At 31.6% G+C, this 23,692-nt stretch overlaps 1 protein-coding gene and 1 long non-coding RNA gene across 2 annotated transcripts in view; both read left to right on the plus strand.

The window, feature by feature from the left end:
* LOC126754209 (uncharacterized) overlaps positions 1–23,692 on the plus strand; it is a 127,165-nt gene that overhangs the window by 8,509 nt on the left and 94,964 nt on the right. The gene's annotated exons all lie outside the window — the stretch shown is intronic.
* On the plus strand, positions 1,353–23,159 carry LOC126754186 (inositol-trisphosphate 3-kinase homolog). The gene is made up of 4 exons (XM_050466149.1): positions 1,353–2,447; positions 19,169–19,261; positions 21,687–21,808; positions 21,937–23,159. The coding sequence occupies exons 1-4, from the start codon at positions 1,974–1,976 to the stop codon at positions 22,751–22,753; spliced, it is 1,506 nt and encodes a 501-aa protein (XP_050322106.1). The 5' UTR covers positions 1,353–1,973; the 3' UTR covers positions 22,754–23,159.

A 23,692-nucleotide genomic window follows, 5' to 3' on the forward strand; every position in this document is an offset into this window, starting at 1 on the left:
GCTCTATCAAGTGTTTACTTTTTGCTTGGTGATAAAAAAAATGAAATATAATTTTCAACTGCATTCCAGAGCAATTCACATACATATGTATGTGTGTATTTAAATATACATATCTACATACATATGTATGCATATATGTATGCACACACAAGTATTTACACTTATTTAAAACTTGGAGTAACTTGAGAAAATTTTATATGAAATATGTATGTTGCATGGAGCGTGAGAAAATTGAGTAAAAAAAGTTGCTCCAGCGCAATAAAAATATAGAGAGCTTTAAGAATATTGAGCATTTTATTATTGCAATTAAAATTGCTTAACACAAGCATAAAGTGTTTTAATGCTGCTCACTTCAAAACTTAGTGCCGGATAAGTACTATAATGCAGAGCTACTGGACACTAAATACATAATTGGGAGAGTATTTAAAACTGGCGAGTATTTCAGGCTGAAGCGCATTTATGGTTGGCGAGTATTGAAGGCTGGAGAGTATTTAGTAGTAGAGAGCGCTGAGCGTTTATTAAATTATTTACAATTATTTTGAAATATAAAGCTCATAGAGAGTGCGAGAGTTTTTATTAATAGTGGCTAGAGAATTAACAGCGTGCTGTTAATGACACGCCAATCGACGATCGTAAACTGCGCTCCAATTAAAAATTAATGCTTAATATATACATACATAATTTAATTATTAAAAACCATAACACAAATAAAAAAATGTCCATAAAAGAATTTTGATGGCACAGTTTGTATGACAGCTACATAGTAGTATATGCTATAGTAGTTCGTAGTCGAAAATTTCTTCGAATATCATAGCGTTACCTTGAACAATATTTCAAACCAAATTTCGTAAAGATATCTTGTCAAATAAAAAAGCTTGCCATACAACGATTTGATTTTGATCGATCAACTTGTATGGCAGCTATATGCTATATTGGTGCTATATACATAGGTGGTTTCTTCAACTGAACACTTATTTATGGAGAAAAGGACGTGTACAAAATTTTCGAACGATATCTCAAAAACTGAGACTCGACTCAGCCCGCTAATCGTTTATATATAAACTTTATAGGATCTCCAACGTTTCCTTTTGGACGTTACAAACTTAATATACTCTGTTCAGCCTAAAATTATTTTCAGTAGCTTCCTTCGGCCACACTAGGCTTAAGGCGTTCTAAAAACTTATTACTTTATTTTATAAGTAGATCGCCTGTACGCTGCCCACGCGCCTGTTAACAGACAGTATTTAACAGCAGACGATCGCCGTTCGCTCGCACGCGCACTCAGCACTGTTAACGCTGCCACTGAGCAGCCAACATTAAAGTCTCGCTAATATAAAGGTATTCGCAGAGGCGACGGAAACCAGTTCACCGTGAGATCTCGAACAAATTGCAACGCTAGAAAAGAATTCAAAATAATTCTATTGCAAGAGCAAAAGTAAAAAATGCAAGCGTATGAAAAAAGCATGACATGAGTGACGCGCGTTAATAAAGAGCAAGAATTATAACGCTTAGAAAATTAATTTTGCAAAAAAGTTCGGAATCGAAGTATGCGCATTGTGCATAGATTGCAAAGATTTACAATAAAATAACAGAAAAGCAACAAATATAAAGTGAAAACTGGCAAAACCGGTTTTTGGGTTGCTAAAGTGTACGCGACAACGGCAATAAACGTGACTTATTGCTGGGAACATATCAAATAAAAATTGAAAAGTGCATAGTGAGCGCAACTACGTGAAAAGTATTTGAAAAAAAAAATTTACAAAAATTAAAAATTTTCCAAAAAAAAATCAAAGAAGTTCACAAACAATTGTGCAAACTCAGAAAACACTGAGAAATTAACAAAAACAACAGCAACCTAAATTGAAACGGTGAAGTGACGTTAAAACTGCCAACAGTTTTACATAAACAACAAATACAAATAAAAGCAAAAAAGTTAATTTTTTTGCGCAATTCTTCTGTTTTCTTAACGGTATATGGAAACTATGACTTCAACACTGCTACAACAACACGCCACACAGACAGCAACAACCACAGCACATCATTATCAACACCGCAGCCATCATCATCCTCACAACCACCACAACCACAACCACAACCAACAGCAGCACCACCATTTGCATTCGCATCACACAACGACGACGACCACACAAGCCGCTGCCGCAGCTACTGTCGCCGCCGCCGCCATGGCGTGGTCAACGGAGAAGTTACGCTTCTCCTGCGTGGATAATATTGGCTTGAGACAATTGTGGAAATTGATTGCATTGGATAGCAGCAGCAGTAGAAACAATAATAACAATAACAACAACAACAGTATCACAACAAATGGCGCTAATATTAATGAGTGCGTCGCAATGCAACACAGCAAGCACAACAACAATGTGGATACTGTACAACAAATGCAAGAGAATTGCCTTAGCAGCAATAACAACAACAATAATAATAATGAGGTGAGTTTTTAATGGTTCATTAGTGTATGTTATCGTATTTATGTAATGATAAGGCGAGTTAAGGTGGTGCAAAATGGTGGAGTTGGGGTTAATTTTTAGTTTTGTGGGTGGGGAAGTGTTTATCAGCGTAAATTTGTTGGAAATGTAGGCGTCTGTAATCATTGCTGGAATTTGTAGATTTTGCATTCCAAAATAAAACATAAAATTTCCAAACAAAAACAAAACTTTCTTAAATTTTCCAAAAAAATTCTCAAACATTTGAAAAAAATGCCTAAAAAAAATCTGAAATTTCCTAAAAACGAAACGAAATCTCCTAAAAACGAAACTCCCTAAAATCTTAAAACAAATCGTTAAACTACAACAGACTTTTAAAATTGAAATTGCTGAAATTTCAAAAAAGGTTCTAAAATTTCAAACACAAAGTCGTGATATTTCGAAAAAGTGACAAAAATGAAAAATTTACCTGAAAGTTCAATAAAAAATATATAAAATAAAAAATTTTAATTTTTTTGAACAATATATTAGAATAAAAAGCTTTGAATTTATATATATGTACATATATTTTTTGAATTTTTTTTTTCATTTTTTACTATTATTATTATTTTTTTTTTGGAATTGTAATTCATTATTATTTTTTTAGACTAATTTTTTAATTTAATTTTAATATTTTAATTTTTTTTCAAAATTTTTTTGACAATATTATTAGAATACAAAAAAGCTTTGAATTTTTATATTTTTTATTTTGAATTATTTTTTTATATTGTTTTTAATTTTTTACTATTATGATTTTTTTTGAAATTTTAAATTATTATTATTTTTTTAGACTATTTTTTAAATTTAATTTTAATATTTTAATTTTTTTTCAAAATTTTCCGCATACCTGACTACCAAATACATTACACCAATGCCACCAAAAAAAAATAAATTTTTATAAATTTGTTTACATTCCACATTCCTCGAAATCACACGCTTCCCAAACAAAAACAAAAATGAAAATAAAAGTAAAAGTAAAGTAAAATAAAATAAAAAAAAAAATAAATGAATAAATATTACAAAAATTCATGCAGTCAGTTCAGTATATCCAGTCACGCTTGTATACACTGTACAAACAAATATTGTCGACACGGCGTCTGTCACTCAAATCGACTGCCCATTGTTCATTCATATCTACAGCGATCCAATAGACCCTAGAGCGGCAACTTTTGGGCATAAGCTCTCTGTAAACCTATAGTTACATAAATATAAAAACATATGTACATATATATATATAAATGCGGCAAAAGCCGCTTAAGAGCCGGGCGCCTGAGTTCATGACTCATATCATAAATTCATTAAACGTATGACAGATAAGTATGCAGACAAATCGTAAGAAAAGCGAAAACGCCGTCAACGCCCCGTCTGTGTTTAATAAATTTGTATATGTATGTTTGTATGTATGTGTTCAGGCGCTTCCGTTATAAAATCTTGAAATTAATGTACGCACTGCGCCTTTGCTTTTTAAACTGTTTATAATTTGCAAAGATTTCTGCACTATATTCATTCCGATTGTTATTTATTTTGAAGGTGTTAACATCTGTTTATTTTTTCTGCCATGTTTTGTAACGTTTTGTGGGAAGTTCAGTATTTTTTTTTTGCTTTTGTTTTTGATTTGCCGTTTTCATTTCTCAAGGTGTTAACTTTTATTTTTTGCTTTGTGTTTTTGCATGAACTCTCGACTGTTTTTGTAGAGGTTATTAAGTTTTGTTATTTTTTGCTTTAATTAATTTTTTTTTATTCTTCTGTATATTTGTTTATTTTCTACCTTGCGCTTTAAGCAACAAATAACTTATTTGCTTTCCTCTTGAGTGTATATTTTCTAAGTCGGAAAATTTTCGGCGCAAGCTATCTGTAGTTTTTCAAAATTTTTGTTTAATTTTCTTGAATTTTGTTTTTAAACAAAAAATTGGAAATTTTTCGGCGCCCTAAATCTGCAGTTTGTCAGAATTTTTGTTTAACTTTCTTTAATTGTTTTCAATATTTTGAATAGCTTTTGCTTGTACCTTTTTCTGTTTCTTTAATTTAGTTTTTCATTTTAATTTATTTATTTTAATTTTGTTTTTCGTTCTTAGTTTAGTTTTTTTTGCGTTATTTATTTTATGTTTGCATTATTTATTTTATTTTTCCATTATTTTGCCCCCACGACTCATCTTTAGCTTAATAAACTATTGATCAGCATTTGTTGTTGCACAACTTCACGGTTTTTTCCTTTTATTACGTATTACTTTTCATATCTAATAGCTTCGCCTTTCTTATTATGTTTTACTTACCTTCCTTTTAGTCTTCCAGCTACCCTTATCAATAAAAAGTTCCACTTTTTGTTTTACTTACCACTTACCTTCCTTTAAATCTTCCAGCTACCCTTTTCAATAAAAATTTTCCACTTTTTGTTTTACTTACCCACCTTTTCGACTTGCATCTATCGCTTTCCCTAAAAATTTTCCACTTTTTCTTTTATTTACCCACCTTTTCGACTTCCATCTACCACTTTCATTAAAAATTTTCCATTTTTTATTTTACTTACCTACCTTTTCTACTTACTTACTTACCCATATCACTAAAAAATTTCAACTTCATTTACGTCATTTGGTTTTTGTTTCATCAAATCGCTCCATTTCTTTTCATTTCATGTTATTTCTCATAACTACGCTCTACTAACTCTCTTTTTGCATTTTTTTAATTTGTTTTAAAGGTCTACCATAACCATTACTCACCTAGAGTTTCCCCAAAATTTTTACGTCGTTTTCACTTCTCTTACTTTCTTGGCTTTCTTTATTGACTTCGCTAACACTGTTTGCCCAGACACTTCATTCATGGACAAAAGTGCATAGCAACTAGCATATAAGACAAAAAAATTATATAGTTTTGCCTTATATTCATCGCGTTTGGAGCGACTTTCTTTGCAAATTCGTTTGCCGACGTCAGTCTCACGGTAGTCAATTTTGTAGTGACGTCAATTGCGCTCACCAAAAGAGATTTATGTTTGCCTACCTTCAAAGGCAAAAAAGAAATAGGTATGCGGATATCCGGTTTTCTCTTGCACCATTAAAGGTGAAACAACGTCAGCGCTAACCTATGCATAATCAATTAGAAAGTCTGCGGGTTATTTGCAGAAATAATTTATATGAATTAGCATTTAGTGACTAACAGATATCTGTTTTTGAAAAAGTGGTTATCGATTTCTTGGAAATTATTACAAACGACAACGTAAAGCATGAAATACAGCTTTTCAAGAACACTTTGACTGCTTCTGTTTTTAGTATAATTGAAGAAATATTATACAAGCAGCAGTAAAATATTGAAACAAGCGATTTCTAAGCCAACCCAGACACTGGTGCACCTGTTTGTGGAAAATGGAAATTCCGGCGGCATTATGAACGTAAATGCTTGCCTTGCAAAACAGTTGAAAATATGTGCAAATATTTGCATAATGAATGGCTAATTGTTACATTTACAAATTAAAAAATATATATACAAATGCATTAGAAGACTAGGTTAAACCATGCAATTGCATAAGTCTTGGAAAAAAGCTGATTATTAGCCAAGTATGACTTAATGAAAGCTGGTAACACAAGGCATTCGATTACAACGCTGCATTTAAACTCAAACCGTTAATCTATACTTTGCAATTTTTCTCGCTTCACAGCAGCATTTATTACAGCTGATTGGGTTCCAACACGATCCGTTGCCTGAAAGTCGCACTTTATCATAAATCGGAAAAGTAACCGTACATGTAAAGGTTTATCCGTTACTCAATACTTTGCAATAATTCACACTTTCCTTTCGCAGCTATTGCGAATCGTTAGACGCCATTATATTTTATTGCCTTAAAGTCGAACTTCGTCGTAAATTTGTACCGCAATCAACACACGCTGAAATCATGAAAGTCGTGGAGCCATGGAGGCGTGTCGCGCCGTAACAAAAATTATGTCACATGCAAAAATCCAGTTTGTGATCACGCAGTAAATGAATACTTCACAATGCAAGTGAGGTTATCACAAAGTTGCGCTGGCAATAATAATAATTATAGAAGTCATAAAAGTTGCTATATTTAAAATAATTTTACCTTCAAAGTGCTTATAAGTATTTTTTATATGAATACTTATTGGCATATGAAGCACCCCCATACTACTAATATGGCACACAAATATAAGCGATATAGCTTATCGGCAAATAATGTACAATTGAGTGCGCTGGTGAACGACGGCAGCTGAATTTTTCAAATACCACCAAAACACCTGATAAGATGGCAAGCTAGTTTTGAGGCAAAAATAAAATCGGAAACAATGAATTGCGCTTGCTGTATGATTTCATAAATTTTTTATATTTTTTATATATTTGCAGATTTTTTCTCTATATTTTTTTATAAATTTGACCACTGATAAGATAAGGTTATGTAGATTATTAGTGAAACACGTGTTTTTGACAACTAAATATTCTAAAAAAATAAAAAGTACTTAAGTTTGGCAACCTTTATGAAATTTAAACGGTTTTTTGACAAGCTAAAATATAAAAAAAACTTTTAATGTTTAATTAAAATTCTTTTTCATCGAAAAAACCACAAAATAACATTTTTTTTCTCGATAAAAAACTACAAAATAACATTTTTTTCTCGAAAAAAAAACTACAACATAATATATTTTTCTCACGCACATAATAAAAAAATACATACAGTCACCACATTGACACATGACACAATTTCAGACAATGCGCCACTCAATAAACGCATTTGACAATACAACTGTCTGTTATTTATAGAAAATTCACTCATTATACGCTTATTTAGCGTAAAAAAGGGTAGCAATAAAGACCACTAAACTTTATGTATGACAAATCAATTAAAATAAGTCAACACATACAATTCATTCATTAAATTTTCAATTTGTCGGCAGCATTATAAATCGTTATTAGTTGCGCGCCGTCGTGGCCGGCAATGATGTTGCGCTCGTGTTGTCACATTTATGTAATGTCAATGACATATGGCGCAAGCAAACGAAATAAAAATGATTGATGTGTGCATATTTGTATTTAATTAAGAGAATTTTGAATGCTGTCACTTAAAAATTTCGTTTTCTATACACAAAATATGAATTCAAATGTATCGATTTCATTATAAGCCGTTCTCATTGCGCTCGCTCTAATTCGCTCTAATTACACTGTGTTTTCATGTAAGCGCAAGTGATGTAATAAATTTATTTGTCTACACCTTTCACATTACAATAAATTAAGCAAACAGCAATGGTACAACAATTTTTATTATAAAAAAAACTCGCTTGCAAATAAATATTTAAGGCTTATATATAATAAAAGTAAATCAGCTGCGTTGACAGACGTCAAACATCATGTGTTCATGCAATTAATTATAACAAATTGACATTTGTCACATGCCGGTGACAGACAACTGTAGCATGCACGTTGTTGTGCAAGCAAATATTGCAAGTTGCGAAATAAAATGCGGTCGGTAAAGCAGTTACCATACTTTTAAGAAATATGTTTGCCGCTTGCAGTTGAATGACACTGCTGTCAGTTTTATTTGGCAAAATCATAACAAAACATTTATATGCATATAATTATAATATATTTAAGGCATTTTGACGGCCTTTATTTGCACGTTTGCACTTATTTAGTGGCTTTATGATACCGTTGAACGCCTGCGCAGACTGGGTATTTCCGGCAATATGCACATACATTAAATTATTGCAGTGTCGGGTTGTTTATTTTTCAAAGCGATTTAGTCTGGCGTTTGTTATTAATTTGTATAAATCTTTATAACTTTTTTTATATATTTTTATTTTATTTTTTTTTTTATTAAATTTTAAATTTTTTATTTGTTTAATATTTTTCCAATTCTTTATATATATAACTTTTTTATATTTAATTATTAATTTTTTTTTAAATATGTTTTTTTATATTTTCTGATTATTTTTTTTAAATGTTTTTTTTTTATATTTTATGATTTTTTTTTAAATATTTTTAAACTTTTTTCTGCTCACCAACACACTTCAAACATTTAAACTCGTCTCATTCAACTGTCAAACAAGGTAGTGCATTCACATTTTAGCCCATATTGACAGTTGACAGTACGCATGATATTCTCACACTTGGCCGCGTTCGCCAGAGTTCATGAACTCCGCACACACACTCGTCTTATAAATAATTATTATACTTATAAACGGCTTAACGCCTGTTTAACGCTCAACCTACCTTTTGAACTTGATGCAATTGCGCTTGTTCAATGACGGTTCGTGCCAAAAGTTGAAAGCAACACTAAACTCATTGCTAAAAGTGCAAAAAAGTAGTTGTATATAAATATTTGACAAGGTCTTCTGCCATAACATAAAGTACTTACCGCTCGTTTGTACTTGTCTAAGGCACATTAGCATGTCAAAAAAGCTACTTAAGCCATTTAAAGCTTGTTAATTATGTTAATGTCAGCTGTTGTTGTTAGCAAATCACTTTATTATTGAATTTTATCTGATAAAGTGTATTAAACATGAAGAAAAGTGATTACTGCACGATTTTAAAAAGCTTGCTAAGTTTGTGGGGGGCACAAGGTTGCATGCGCTTTGTGTTAGGAAGGCAAACGTCGGAGACCTCGTCTATCATTAATATTATTATGGACTATTGTTTAAGATAACGGTAGAAATTGTTTAGAATATATAAATATTTCATTGGAGCTTTTATATTGGTATTAAGCTTAAAGCTTCGCTCTAGTAAAACCAATTACTCAGCCATTAATACACGCTACATTTTCAAACCCACTAATGAAAGATTTAGTATTTCATTTTTACATTACAAATGTTTAAAGTGCTTAGCATATATTCTCCATAAATTTTAAAATAATAAAACACTCATTCAAACTGCTTGACAGCCAGCAGACAACGTCAATTTCAATTGCGGCTTGACTTGATTGAATAGCTTTCGAACAGCACACACACTTCTTCCCAACGAACTTAGCACTTAACTTAATGCTGAAACGGGTTTGGCTATGAGAAACAAAAAATAAATAAGAAAAAAAATTGTAAAAGAAATATTAATACAAAAACAACACATAAAACACATAAAACACAATCGTAAAAATATATTAATGTGTTTTAATGCCAAAACCGCAAAGCGCCCGTCACTTTGTCTGGAAGAGCGAGCGACACATAAAAAAAATGTTCGCTTGAGTAATACAAGTCGTCGCTTGCGGTACATTGAACCGGTCCAGATGACGTGTTTTATGTATGAAAGCGCATGCGGCTGCACTATTTAAGCGTATACCAAAAGAAGCGCTTTGAAAACTGAGATTTTGAAGCCCTACTCTACTCTCCACTGCCGCCACTATTTTGTGCACACTTTTCGGCAGTTAACCGGTTGCCGAAGTAGTAAAGCACAACTTCAAAGCGTATGCCGCTCAACAAAATGCGTTGACAGTTAATACCGCGAGCGACTGCGATCTGACGCTAGCACGCAAAACAAAGCTACCATACAAGCTGTTGGATGTAAAGAGAGGGTCTATCTGACTACAATGTGGCGCATGCTGACGTCAATGCAAATAATTTAAATATAAAATTTATAAATATTAAATAGCAATAAGCTGTTGTTAGCACAGTTTCTTAAGCAACAATTATGTTGTAGAGCAAAGAAAAATGCGAAAAACGCAAAAAATCAACAGGCGAGGCAACCACAATGAAGAAGTGTGCAAGTTTCGCAAGTTTTAAAAAGTCGTCTAGTAAACGCCATTTAAAATCTAGAACTTGCAGCAAATTCTGAAAATTACAGCAAAAAAATTACACACAAAATTTTACATGTCAGGGTTGTGTCGTTGCCACATGTAACATTGTTGTAAAACTAGCTTTGCACCTTTTTACTAGCTGACGCACCTACAAACTCAAGGTCAGGCGCACTACGCGTACTGTTAGCTGAGTATATAAAAAATATGTACGTATGTATTAAAAATGAACCCGTTATCGTGTGAAATAGCAACAAAATATATTATAGAAATTATATGCATTTAAGTATAGCGCTTTAATTGCTATTCAATAGCTTGGTAATCACTTTCGCAAACGTCAAACGGATTTACATACGTAAATATGTAAGTACAAATTGACAGCGATTTACTTTGCTAAAATCTAATAATAAGACTCAGTAATTAGCAGCGACGCGTCAGGTGCATACATTAAAATTTTCCGCTTAACTGTATAGCATATGCGTATAAGAGTTAGTACTGGTTTTTGATATTTTATAAAAATTTTGGACATTTGGGGATACATTTTTTGACATTTCATTGATATACATTTTTTTCAATTTTTATAACATATCATTTGACTTTTAAACATTTTTGACATTTTATTGGCAAAATGTTAAGCATTTAGCTGTCAAATTTGTTGACACTTGAAGGATTTTTACAAATGTTTGTCAAATTTGTTGACACTTGAAGGTTTTTTACAAATGTTTGTCAAAATTTTTGACATACTATTTGATAGTCAAAACTTTTGACATTTTATTGCCAAAAATGGAAGCAATTATTTTTCACATTGACATACCATTTGATAGTGAACAATTTTTGAAATTTTATACCCAAAATTTTTAGCATTTAGCTGTCAAATTTTTTGACACTTGAAGATTTTTTGATTTTTTTTTTTTATTCAAAATGTTTGTCATTTAATGGTTACATTTTTGGACATATCATTTGATTGTTGAAATTATTTTTGACATTTGTCTGACAAAAAAAAAACTGAACAGCTGTTTTTTATGTTTAGTGTCATTTCTCGCTGCAAATTGTGAAAACCTCAACTCTAACGTAAAATTTAACGAAAAAACGCGCTTTAAGTTAAATATAAATTTGCTTTATGCTAAAAACTGTAGCACTTACAATTGCAAATTGCCGGCGCATAAGTAGCACACGTAGATGCGCATACTAAACTGAGCTTAATAAATGCATTTCGCAAACGCACATGCAAATAGCAACGCTGCGCACGCATTTACTCACAGGCATACGCAGACGAGTGACGTGCCAATGACGTACGCCGACGCTGAACGTGCCTACAACAACTTACGTACATTATTGGTTTACTATAAGCGCATAGCTGACAAATCTCGTATACGAACAGCTGATGGCTGACAGCTGACGGATGTGTAAGTGACACTTCCGCTACAAACGGGCGAAATTTGCTTGCTGCAGATACATTTTTATATTTTCTTTTTTAATTTTTGTAATAAAGTTTTTGGTTTTTTTTTCATTTAATGTATGTCTAAAATATACTATATATGTACATATAAATATATTTTGATCTTCATCAAAAAATTTAAAAATGTGCATACACCGCGTGTCACGCGAAAATGTTTACAAAATTGCCATGCACTATAATTTAGTGTAATTTAAAAAACGATTTCGTGATTAATATGCGGTAATTTTTGCAACCAAACTGTTGTTGTTTTGAAATAATATGTAATATTTACAATGTTGACACGGCAAAGCACGAAACTTCCTCTAGACACGTGGTGTATAAAACGCTATTTTCTAAAAAAAAAACTATTGCACGTCTGAAGAGTGCGCTGATTTCTCTTGGTTAGCGCTGAAAATTGCGTCTCGAATTAATGTTATACAATAAAATACGATTTTTTACGCACATACATACATATTAAAACACATTTAACACACGTGCCTGCATTCAGCTTCCTTTTGAGTCCACACTTTATGCGCGCCACATCCTCTTTGGCCGATTTCAACGCTGACTTCTTGTTGCATTTTTTCTTTTTATTTCTTTTAATTTGTTTTCTTTGCTTTTGTGGATTTTTTAATGCTCTTTTTTTATTTAATTTTTTTGGTTTTGGTAGTTTTTTTAGTTGTGCGGTTTTTTATTTTGTAAAATCTTTTTCTTTTGTTGATTTTTTTATTTTTATTGATATTTTATTTTCATTTTTTTGTTAATTTTCTTATATGTGTTGATTTTTATTCAATTTTTAAATATGTTATTTTCACACACTTTTTTCGCGCTTCTTATTTACAAACAACACACCAGTCTTGCCATAATTTTCATTTATCGACCACACAAGCTAAATACATATCTCTTATGAGTTCAATACAACTTTAGCATTTTTGTTGTTAATTTTTATCTTCCATTATTAATTAATTCGCATCACGTTGCAGTTCATTAATAAAATTTTACGTTTTCTACGTTCTGAGTAGCGTGGTTAGCCAACTTTATGTCAGACGCAGTCAACAAAGAACTTGCCGAGGCGTTAAACTCGCACACTACGATTCCAACTTAAATAGTTTATATACATATTTGATATTTGCATAGCATAAAATAGCAAAAATTATAGTTTATTGATTGTATAAACTATAAACTTCATTATATCAAGTTGTTGGCAAACAAAATTTGCTAATGTGCAAATACTAGGAGATCCGCCTTCGCGCGAGCAAGTTATGTTAATAATCGTCTGCTAAACAAACAGGACGTTAAAAACTAGAAATTTTACATTTTTATTATTTATTTCTAGTTTTTTGAAATTAAAATTCAATTTACTCGCTTAATTGTAACAACTTGCTTTCCTAGTGGCTGACTTTATTTGATCGATTTCCATTAATAATCGATTAATACTTTCGTTGTAGAGTTTATATGAAGAATAATGAAAAAGCAGAAATTATACAAGGGGGTTAAATTTGCGAAATAATAATGTAATTGGTTAAAATAAAATATTATAAACACTTCCAGCATGCGCTTATTAAAAAAACAACTTTTATAACCTCACTTTTTATGCAATTTTAAGTATAATTACGCAAATTTAATTATCATCAACTAACTGACTTGGCATATTATTTTGAATACAAGCATGATTCAACACTTTTCACGTAATATAATTAAGCGCTTTTTCACAAATGACTTCATGAAACGTCAAATGTTGGCGCTTATGAAATCTTGTCGAAAAACAACTAAATAAACATTAAAATGTGGTTTGCTTGCTAATAATAATAGTAATAAGCATTAAATGTCTAAAAATAACTTTCTATGTAAATATATTATATTATATATTTACAACAACAAAAAACTCATTAAAACGTCAACAAAAGGCAAAACCAGCAACAATTTCACGAGCATATTGTATAAATTTTCAATAATTTATTATGGTATTTTTATGCAAATTTTTTAGACACACACTGAACACGCACACACACATACAAATGTTTTGTATAAATACACAATAAGTTTAAGGTAATGAGAATGCTATACGTGATGGCATTTTGTTTTGCAATTATTTTGTATGATTATTGTTACAGCTGCTGCAGCATTTCAATATCAAGTTTAAAAACAATATGTTTTTCGATTGTCATTTCAAATTGGAAATTTTTAGCTTTTAGCTAAACATTTGTATAACATAATTTTTTGTTACAAATATTTTGTCAAAATGCTTGCTGCACGGAATTCCCCCCATAAATTAGAGATAGTGACGCCCGTTGATGTCGCACCGCATTGACTCAGTTAGTCATTGAACGCACATTTTGGGCATAATATACAAATATTTTTTTTCGCACAATACGTCAATTGATGCTAATTAATGCATGGCGATTTTGCTTAGTTCCCACAGTAGCCCGAAATTAATAAATTTTTGTGGTGATAGTAAAAAATTGTAAGCAAAAAATTTGAAAATTATGTATGCCTGGCAACTCATTGTCTGAGTTTAGCTCATAGCTAAAAATATAATAAGCTTTCGAAGCCTTAAAACGTTAATTGTTGGCTGCTAATACTTTCGACAAGCCTTTGTCGTGTGACACTTGAAGAAATTTATTTTTAAAATATACAAAATTAATAAATAATTTAATCTCCCTGAACCGGCTGGCCGGCCATTGTACTTTCCAACCTTTCATTAATACTGCAAAAATAGTAACACAACGGGTTTTCGAAAACTCGACTTATACTACGGCAGCATCCGAACAATATAAGCAGAAGCAACCGATGTGACAAATCTCACCAAACAGGTTGTCTATTCTCATATCATGTCACTTCTAACACACTGTACATTGCGCCGAAAAGATATAGCGAATTAAGGTCGCTATTGACGTCAGTAAGCCTAAAATGTGTAGACTAAATGTCGGTAACACGCATTGAGGTTTTGAAATGTTGACAAAACCAGCAGGGTTTTGTATTTGGTATTGAAAAGTCGGTGCGGTTTTGGTGGTTAATATTTTCAGAATTTCTAAAAATAAATTTAAAAAATTAAAAAATAATAAATTATAAAATGAATAATAAATTATAAAAAAAATTAGAAAAAATAGATAAAAAATATGCATATATAAAAAAATGTTAAAAATAACGAAATATTTTATACATATGTATAATAAAATATAAAAAAAATTAAAAAATAATAAAATATGTTATATGTATACTAAAATATACAAAAAATAGATAAAAAAATAAATATAAAAAATAAATATAAAAATATGTATAGCACAGAAAAAAGCAAACTTTCCCAACATAGAAAACTGCTTAACCACACTGTTATAGCATAAAATAAACTGTTTCATTAGCTTTGTATTGCAAAATGTAAGCCATTAATTTATTAGTCATTTACTTAATTAAATAGTCGTTACTGATAATTATAATACTTCTCGGTGCTTAAACAGCTGTTTATTAGAGCATATGTTACGCTTTACAGCTTCTGTTATTTTAAGACGATGCTTAAACAGCTATTTATTAGAGCATATGTTACTCTTTACAGCAGCGTTTACAGCTTCTGTTATTTTAACTCGATGCTGAATCACTGTTTATTACAGCACACGCTTCACAGAAGTGCTTACAGCTTCTATTACTTTAACAGCGGTAATGTTACATTAGACAGTAAACCAACAGCTTTTGAGAATCTGTGTATAATTTTGAATTTTCAAGTATTTTAGTGCTTTTTTGATTAAGAAAAGAACTAAATTACTAAAAAATAAAATCATTAATTTTTTAAAGTTTCAACATTACAGTCAGTCTTAAAAGTATACATATTAGTCAGCAATAGAAACAATAAGAATAAAAGCCAAGCGCACAATTTTTATAAACAACCAATTATGTCCACGTGAGTATGTGGCACAAAAAGCGTTTTATATGAATGAAAAGTGCCGTTGAACGCAGATCAAACAATGTTATTAGCTTCTATAAATATTTAAGCGTTGCAAATAATTAAAGAGATAAAGTTCTGTGCACATCGCAAGAGGCCCAACGTTAATCGTAAGGCGTTGACTTGCTTGCTGTACTTTCAAATAAGCCATAAAAAATTAAGGTAGTGGAAAAGTTCGAGTAGTAAATACCTTAACCCTACAATATACTGTTGGTTCTAGTGATTTTTTTTTTTTTTGCAATTTGTTTGAGCAAGCTTTAGCCTCAATTATGTGCATAACATTTGTTCGACCGTGTTAATTACCCGGCTTAGATGAGCTTGCGAAAAGTGAGCGCCGATAAGCAGAGGTTATCAACTGCATTTACTTTGAGGCAAATATTTGAAAAGGCTTATGCTAATAAACGCCCCGCTAAGCTGGCGTAAAGCTACCGTTGTGACGATATTTGAACAAAAATAAAAAATAAGCGTGTCATTTTATAGTATTTTTTTTAATTTTATTAAATTTTAATTTTTCCAACTGAAGCAAAATTCAATTTTGAATAGAATTTCAGCAAATTAACATGTTTGAACTGACAGCAGACTAGAAAACCGATTTTGTTAGACTCAACCTAGGCACACAGTGGCGTGAAGAAAACAGGCGCGCAATAAATAAGCCGTTTTAATGTCACTTTCAGCTATGTGTTATAATTATATGTGTTTATTTTTTATTGAACTACTCTATAATTTGCATTCTACTAATTAATTATCTATTATATGTTTTATTGCTAACAGCTGCTTTGCCAATAAACCCTTTTAATTAATAGCAGTGATTAAATAATTATATAATAAATATTTACAACATACTAAGCATTAAATGTCAAATTAATTATCAACACAACAACACCAAAAATATCAAAACCCCTACGTCCCTAATACCCTCCACAAATACAAAATTTCCACCCAAACACATGATTTTGAATGTTCGCTTTGTATGACAGCTATATGCTATAGTGTTACGATCCGAACAATTTCTTCAGAGATTACACCTTTTCCATGAATAATTATTCATACCAAATCTCGTGAAAATATCTCGTCAAATAAAAAAGTTTTCCATACAATAACTTGATTTTGATTGTTCAGTTTGTATGGCAGCTATATGCTATAGTTAACCGATATCGACGATTCCGACAAATGAGCATATTCTCGGGAATACGTGAATGTTCGCAAAATTTCAGTTCGATATCTCTATAATTGACGACTATTTCTCTTATATGGTATACAGTCAATTTTTCTAAAAAACTTCAACAATGAACTTCATTAATAACGAAAATTCCTCTTATTTTCGACTTTCTCAAAAACTTTCATTACATATGATGGACGTATTAAAGCTTCAATGAATTATCTACTACTATACAACTGTTTGTAAATATGTATGTGCTGTATTAACAGCTAACCGAGTGTCATGACCGCTCAATCGTTTAAACGCCGACTTACGATCAAAATTCGTGAATCACTCGGTCTTTGACGCTGTTTTACATTGAATGAGATTTTCTTTTGAACTTTGTATGAATGGCTCAAGCACTTTTTTGGGTCATTGGGTTACTACTTTCGTATCTAATAAAAGTTGCATGACGCTTCAATCATTTATGTATATCACTAGCGACTTTTATGAGACACCGGAAATCGTGGTGATAAATAATTCCTAGTTTTTTTGCCATTCTTCATTGTTTTTTTTATTTTGTTATATGTTTTTTTTTTTTTTGGGTCAGCACCATAAGCACTGCATTAATCAAATGATTGACGTTATCGCTTTTTGCGAGTTTGATGAATGAAAGAGGATCGTCAGCGAGTGTGAAAGCTTGCTGGTGCATTATTTATTGTATAAGTGGAATGAAGAAGAAGTGGAATGTTTGTGTAAAATTAAACTAATTTTTTTTTGTAATTTATTATTATTAATTATTTTACTTAGTTATAATTTTTTTTTAATTTTAATTAATTAATTTATTTTAAATTTTAATTAATTTATTAATTTTTTTTTAAATTAATTTTTTTTTAATTTTTTCTTATTTTTTAAATTAATTTTTTTTTAATTTTTTCTCATTTTTTTTGTTAAATTTTGTTTTAATTTGTTTTTAATTTTTTTTATATATTTTGAAATTTCGTTATTTACTTTTTTTAATCTTAATTTCTTTCTGTTTTTCATTTTTCTACTTGCGCTTGTCAAGCACACATGCGTATGTGCTTCAAAGCATTTCATCAATGAGACTTCGCCACTTAAGATTCATGTATTTACTACTCAAGCGGCACTTTAGCAGCTTCTTCGGCAACTTTTTGTAGTTTCGGGTTTTCCCTAAAGCTCTTCAAGCACAAGCCACACACGCTACAAAGCGTTTGATGAAAAAAAATTTAATGATTTGCTAAAATCAAATATTTCACTTTTTTATAAATTTATCTACTGCCTTTTACGCTTGACATCACACACTTTAGCGCACAACATGTTTTGACATTTCTGCTGGTAATTGTTTTTCAAATCTCACAATCTAACAAAATGCTGTCGAGTGTCTTGTCCCCACCATGCAAGGGTGTTGAAAAAGTCGTTTACTATCTCTTTTGTTTTTGTTTTATATAAGTATACATAAGTATGTAGTTTGTAGCGATTTTCGGCGTGTTTGTTTGGTGTTGTAAACTTTTATCATTGCTTATCAAGCAGTAAATATAAAAAATACCAAAAAATATATGACTGATAAGCGACAAACTGCCATATGCTCTCCTGGTAAAATACACAAGATACGCGACATTCATAAAATACTGGTCTGTTTTGTGTTGAAGATGGCGCAGTTGAATGCGTTAAACACAGCGTGACGGTTGAGTTAACTAGATGTGGGTGCGTCTTGCGTTTAACGTGGTAGTAGCAGCGCATTGGAAAATATTGTTAAAGAAATTAGTTATTATAATTATTAGAAACAAAAAATATTAATATAAGAAAATCAAAAATTAAACAATTTATATTTCAACAAAAATTAAACAAAAATATAAAAAAATTTCGAAAAATTTTTTGAAAAATTTTCAAAAAAATTTTTCGGAATTTTTTCAAAACATTTTTTTTTGTGAGAAAATTTGTTTTCAAAATATTTTTTCCTAAATTTTTTGTTTCAAAAAAATTTTTTTTAGTGAAAAAACTTGTTATCTAAATTATTTTTTTGTTAAAATATTTTTTTTTTAATTTTTTTTGTAAAGCAATTTTCAAACAATTTTTTTTTTCAAAAAACGGTTAAAATAATTAAATTTATTTCAAAAAATATTTGAAAAATTTTCATAAAAAAATTTTCGGAATTTTTTCAAAACATTTTTTTTTGTGAGAAAATTTGTTTTCCAAAATATTTTTTCCTAAATTTTTTGTTTCAAAAAAATTTTTTTTAGTGAAAAAACTTGTTATCTAAATTATTTTTTTGTTAAAATATTTTTTTTTAATTTTTTTTGTAAATAATATTTTTCAAAAATTATTTTGTGAATTTGAATTCGATTTTTTTTTTGTTAAATGTATATATTTTTTATTTTCCTAACTATTTTTTCAAACAAATTGCTAATTTTGCGCATTTTTTCTTACTCTCTTGCAGAAAAACGACTTTGAAAACTATATGAACGACTATTTGAGTCAACGTGATATACTACCGCCTCATCGCATGTCATTATTGAAATTTCTGGCCATCGTAAGTATTTACGCATACATAGCAAATATTTTTTAAATCAATATTTTTGTTTAGCTACAATAAATATTAACACAGTAAATGCAAAAATTTTCCATGCGCTTAAATCACAAGCTCATATCTACGCAACTTTGTACATATGTATGTATGTATGTTTGTATGCACAGCATACGTCACTCGCGCCAAAGAACTGAATTGCGTGCGCGAAAAAAGTGAATAAACGCGGCGTGCGAGATATGCGATTAAAACTGTAATTTTATTGCTGCCCGCGCACACAGGCGCAAAAATTCACACACTTTATATAATTTTGCACATTTTTGCTACACCAGCAGGCAATAAAAAAAGCATTTTAAAGAAATTTTAAAAATTAAAGGCGAAAGAAAGCGATCATGAAGCAAGACTTAAATTAAAAGGCTTGCAAGGGTGCAAAAAAAGCGCGAAATTTAAAGTAAAATATTAAACACTTTAAACTGTAAATGTCAAACAATAAAAGCGCAGACTTCCTGCTTTGCAGCAACAAAACGGCAGCAGACAGCAGCAATCCTACCACTGCGCGCTTTAGCTGAAGCGCACGAGTAGCAAGCTGGGTTGCCAACAGCGAAATATGTTTCAAAACACAATTCGAAAAGTCGAAAAGTTCAGTTTTAGTATTATTTTGTCGTATATTTAGCACAAATAATCAAACTTGATAAGCAAATGTCAAATGCCTTTCAGTATTTGCAAAGCAAGTGATGTTGCCAACACACCGCAATTGCATCATTTGTGTTTTCAAACTGGGCTTCACACGCTTTGCGGTGCGTTAAAATTGTTTCTTAAAAACACATTAAATTTCCTGATAAGCGCTACTGAAAATTGCAAAAAGCCGCAATTGCTGCCACTGCACACATTTTAGCAACAATTAATATGGTTAATTGTTGTTCATTGACATTTATTGACTGACAATCAGCTGTGTGAAGACAGTGTGAAGCAGTGACTTACTTTGGGTGGCAATAAAAAAAAATAAATAAAGTACGAAAAAAATTAAAGAAAGAAATAAAACAAAATATTTAAAACATTAAAGAAAGAAATAAAAAGACATATAAAAAATGAAAGCAAAAGTCATAAAAAGCACCCGAAAAAGCGGCAATATTAAACCAAGTGGGGTTCAATTAAAGGTTATGGAACTTATGCGCGTCATTTTGAGCATTCGCATCAGGCGCCGGGCGCGTGAAACATTTCTTCATTTTGAAACGACTGAAGAAGTACAGCAAGCCAAGCCGCTGAGCGCTTTTTCTTTCAAATGTTTTGACGTTTGTCTGGAAACTGCTCTTTTGTATGGAAAACTTTTGAATTTGATAAAATATCTTCACGAAATTTGGCATAGCTTGCTGTACAAGCCAACGCTACAATCTGCGTAAATTTTATGCAAATCGGACAACTATAGCATATAGCTGCCATACAAAGTGACCGATAAAAATCAAGTTTTTGTACAGAAAACTTTCTTATTTGACAAGATTTCTACGTAAAATTTGGCATAGATTATTTTCTTAGTCAAGGCTACGATCTCCATAAATATATGGCAAATCAGACTGATAGAGCATATAGCTGCCATACAAACTGACCGCTTAAAAACAAGTTAAATATTTTTATATACCCTTTAATGCTTTAAAAAGTGCAACTGTGAAGGGTATTATAGCTTCGGTGCAGCCGTAGTTAACGTTTCTTTTATTCTTCAACTTTATTTTAATTTAAAAATGCGCGGCGCTTACACTTCCTTGCACAACAAATTTCGGACTTTGTGCGCAACGCTCAACTGCGTCACTTGTGACCTTTAAAACAAATAAAAAAGCATACCCTTTTGTTGATGCTGTTGTAAACAGTGTGTATAGAATTGACAATCAGCTGTTCGCCGTTTAGTTGTGTGTTGACATTTCAATTAAGCGCGGTAATACCTCATTCCTAGCTAGGAATTGGTTATTCGAAGTTTACAAAGGGATGTTAGGTATAAAATACTTTTTTAATAGGATTTTAATATTTGAAATAAAGTTTTTTTTTGAAATTGAAATTAAATATATATTTTTTTAATATCATCTCATGCAAATCACAAATTTCCAAGCTTTTTCTAATCAACGCACTTAAACAATCCACAAATTACCGGCGTCTAGCTGTCGTCTAGCCGCTTCATTGGCGACATGCGTTGACATTCCGATTATGGCGCCCTCGAAAATTTTGATTAAATGTAACAAATGCCTATAGATTTGGCGCCAGTCATACCCAAACATACATACATAAATACAGCGCTGCCTGGCTTTCCTATCGCCAGCCACTTATCAACGCATTAGCTGTGTTGAGGTTTATTATGATTTGTCAGACTTATTAAAGTCTGTTTATAAACTCTTTGAAGTAAACAACTAAATATATATTTCAATTTTGCTTTATTTCTTTGTAGAACGCGTTGGAATTGAGTGCGCCCGCAACGCCCGCGCTGCTGGAACACAATCAAAACAATCAGCATTTTAACGCCAACGTCAAGCCGCCAGGTTGGATGCAATTGTCCGGGCACCCAGAAAGGTAAATATTTCATAACTTTTTTTTTTATTTATGCCACTGCTGATATTGCGAAAACCCTATACAATTATATGGCATCACTTTAGCAATAACACAAACTTTACTCATAACCGCTTTTTTCTCCTTTACAGCATTGTCCCTACAACTGCCGGCATTGTGCGCAAACGCGTCGCCAGTCTGGCCGACAATGAGGTGCTCGCCTACAAGCTACTCACACAGGAGCCGCAAACAGCCAAAATTGTGCCGCAATTTTACGGTGCACAAGCATTGAATGGCGAAAACTTTATCGAACTACAAGATCTTTTGACCGGCTTCAAGGATCCCTGTGTGATGGATATTAAAATGGGTTGTCGCACATTTCTCGAATCCGAAGTGACCAACAAGACGTTGCGTCCGGATTTGTATAAGAAAATGGTCGCAGTCGATCCATTGGCGCCCACAGCCGAAGAGGAATCGGTGCAAGCTATTACCAAACTACGTTATATGCTTTTCCGCGAATCGATGTCATCATCACAATCGAAAGGTTTTCGCATCGAAGCGTTACGTCTACGCGGTCGTCCACCCGTTAAAGATCTTAAGACGGTACGTAATAGCGATCAAATTACACAAACTATCGAACAGTTTCTCGGCGCAAAGCGTACGGTTACCAAGGAACTGATCAAGCGGCTGAAACATATGCGTATGGTGATGGAGAAGTCGGCATTCTTTCAGCGACACGAGGTGGTTGGCTCGAGCATTTTCATCGTTTACGATGATGATAAGGTGGGCGCTTGGTTAATCGACTTTGCCAAGTCGCGACCACTGCCAGCGGGTGTGAATGTAAATCATCGCGCCACATGGATACCCGGTAACTGTGAGGAGGGCCTACTCAAAGGCATGGATGAGCTGATCAATGCCTTTGAAAATGTTTATGCGAGTCATGGCAGTCGGAAATGCTTACAAATATAAGGAATTGCACATAATGCAAAATGCAGCAGTGCTGCAGGCAATTAGCAAATAACTGTAATTAAATTATAATTGGTTGGTTAAAGAAGCGTTGACGTTTCTACTTTCATATTAGTGGGGGTAAAAATAATATGAAAACGTAAAATTCTACATAAAACATACATGTATCTTTCCTTATTCGCGAAAAATATCCATTGTATAGTTTAAGTTTGTGTTTATACTGCCATAAGACTGATTTGCATTGCGTGCATTTAAACGAACATTTTCGCCACACCCACACATACACCCATATTACCTAATTCATCACCACTACTTTAACGTATATTATTATTTACTTTACTTGCTGACATTTGTATTTTCCATATTGGAAAAAAGCCTTAAAGTAAAAAACAAAAACAAAAACAAAAACCTCATAATCACGTTCTTAAATCATTTGCATACATATTTATAGAAGACTTTGTCGTCAAAGAATTTGTTACTAGATATGTATAAAAACCATGTAAAAGTATTTCTAGTTAGTTGCTTGATTTTCAAAAATTGTATATATATATATAAAATATCATGTGAACATTAATTGTAAACTGCAATTGTAACAAAAAACAGGAATTTTGCTTTAGTACACGCATATAAGCGAACATTATGTCTAAATGTCTAAAGCATATGACAGCTGTCATTTTATAGGCAAGAAAGTTACTTAAAATACATCATTGTGTAATCCTATTTATAATTAAGTTTTAAATTTACGATCTTTTTATATTAATAAAAAAGGATATTGAAAAATGTGTATGAAATAAAAATTGTACTTGAATTTTGAAAAAAAAACAACGTGTATTTAATTGAAAAATGCAAGGTTGAACATCGCTGAGAGGAATGGAAGGGTCTTGGGGAATTAACAGTGTGGCCGACAATAAGTATCATCAAAGCAAAGTATAAAAAAATGAA

Source organism: Bactrocera neohumeralis, chromosome 3 (genome assembly GCF_024586455.1).
Source record: "Bactrocera neohumeralis isolate Rockhampton chromosome 3, APGP_CSIRO_Bneo_wtdbg2-racon-allhic-juicebox.fasta_v2, whole genome shotgun sequence".
Lineage (NCBI taxonomy): Eukaryota > Metazoa > Arthropoda > Insecta > Diptera > Tephritidae > Bactrocera > Bactrocera neohumeralis.

Excerpts from the sequence above, each read along its gene's own strand:
- LOC126754186 (XM_050466149.1), top strand. The coding sequence starts at position 1,974 with ATGGAAACTATGACTTCAACACTGCTACAACAACACGCCACACAGACA. Across the intron at positions 19,262-21,686 it reads TATTGAAATTTCTGGCCATC|AACGCGTTGGAATTGAGTGC; the intron begins GTAAGTATTTAC and ends ATTTCTTTGTAG. Across the intron at positions 21,809-21,936 it reads TTGTCCGGGCACCCAGAAAG|CATTGTCCCTACAACTGCCG; the intron begins GTAAATATTTCA and ends TCTCCTTTACAG.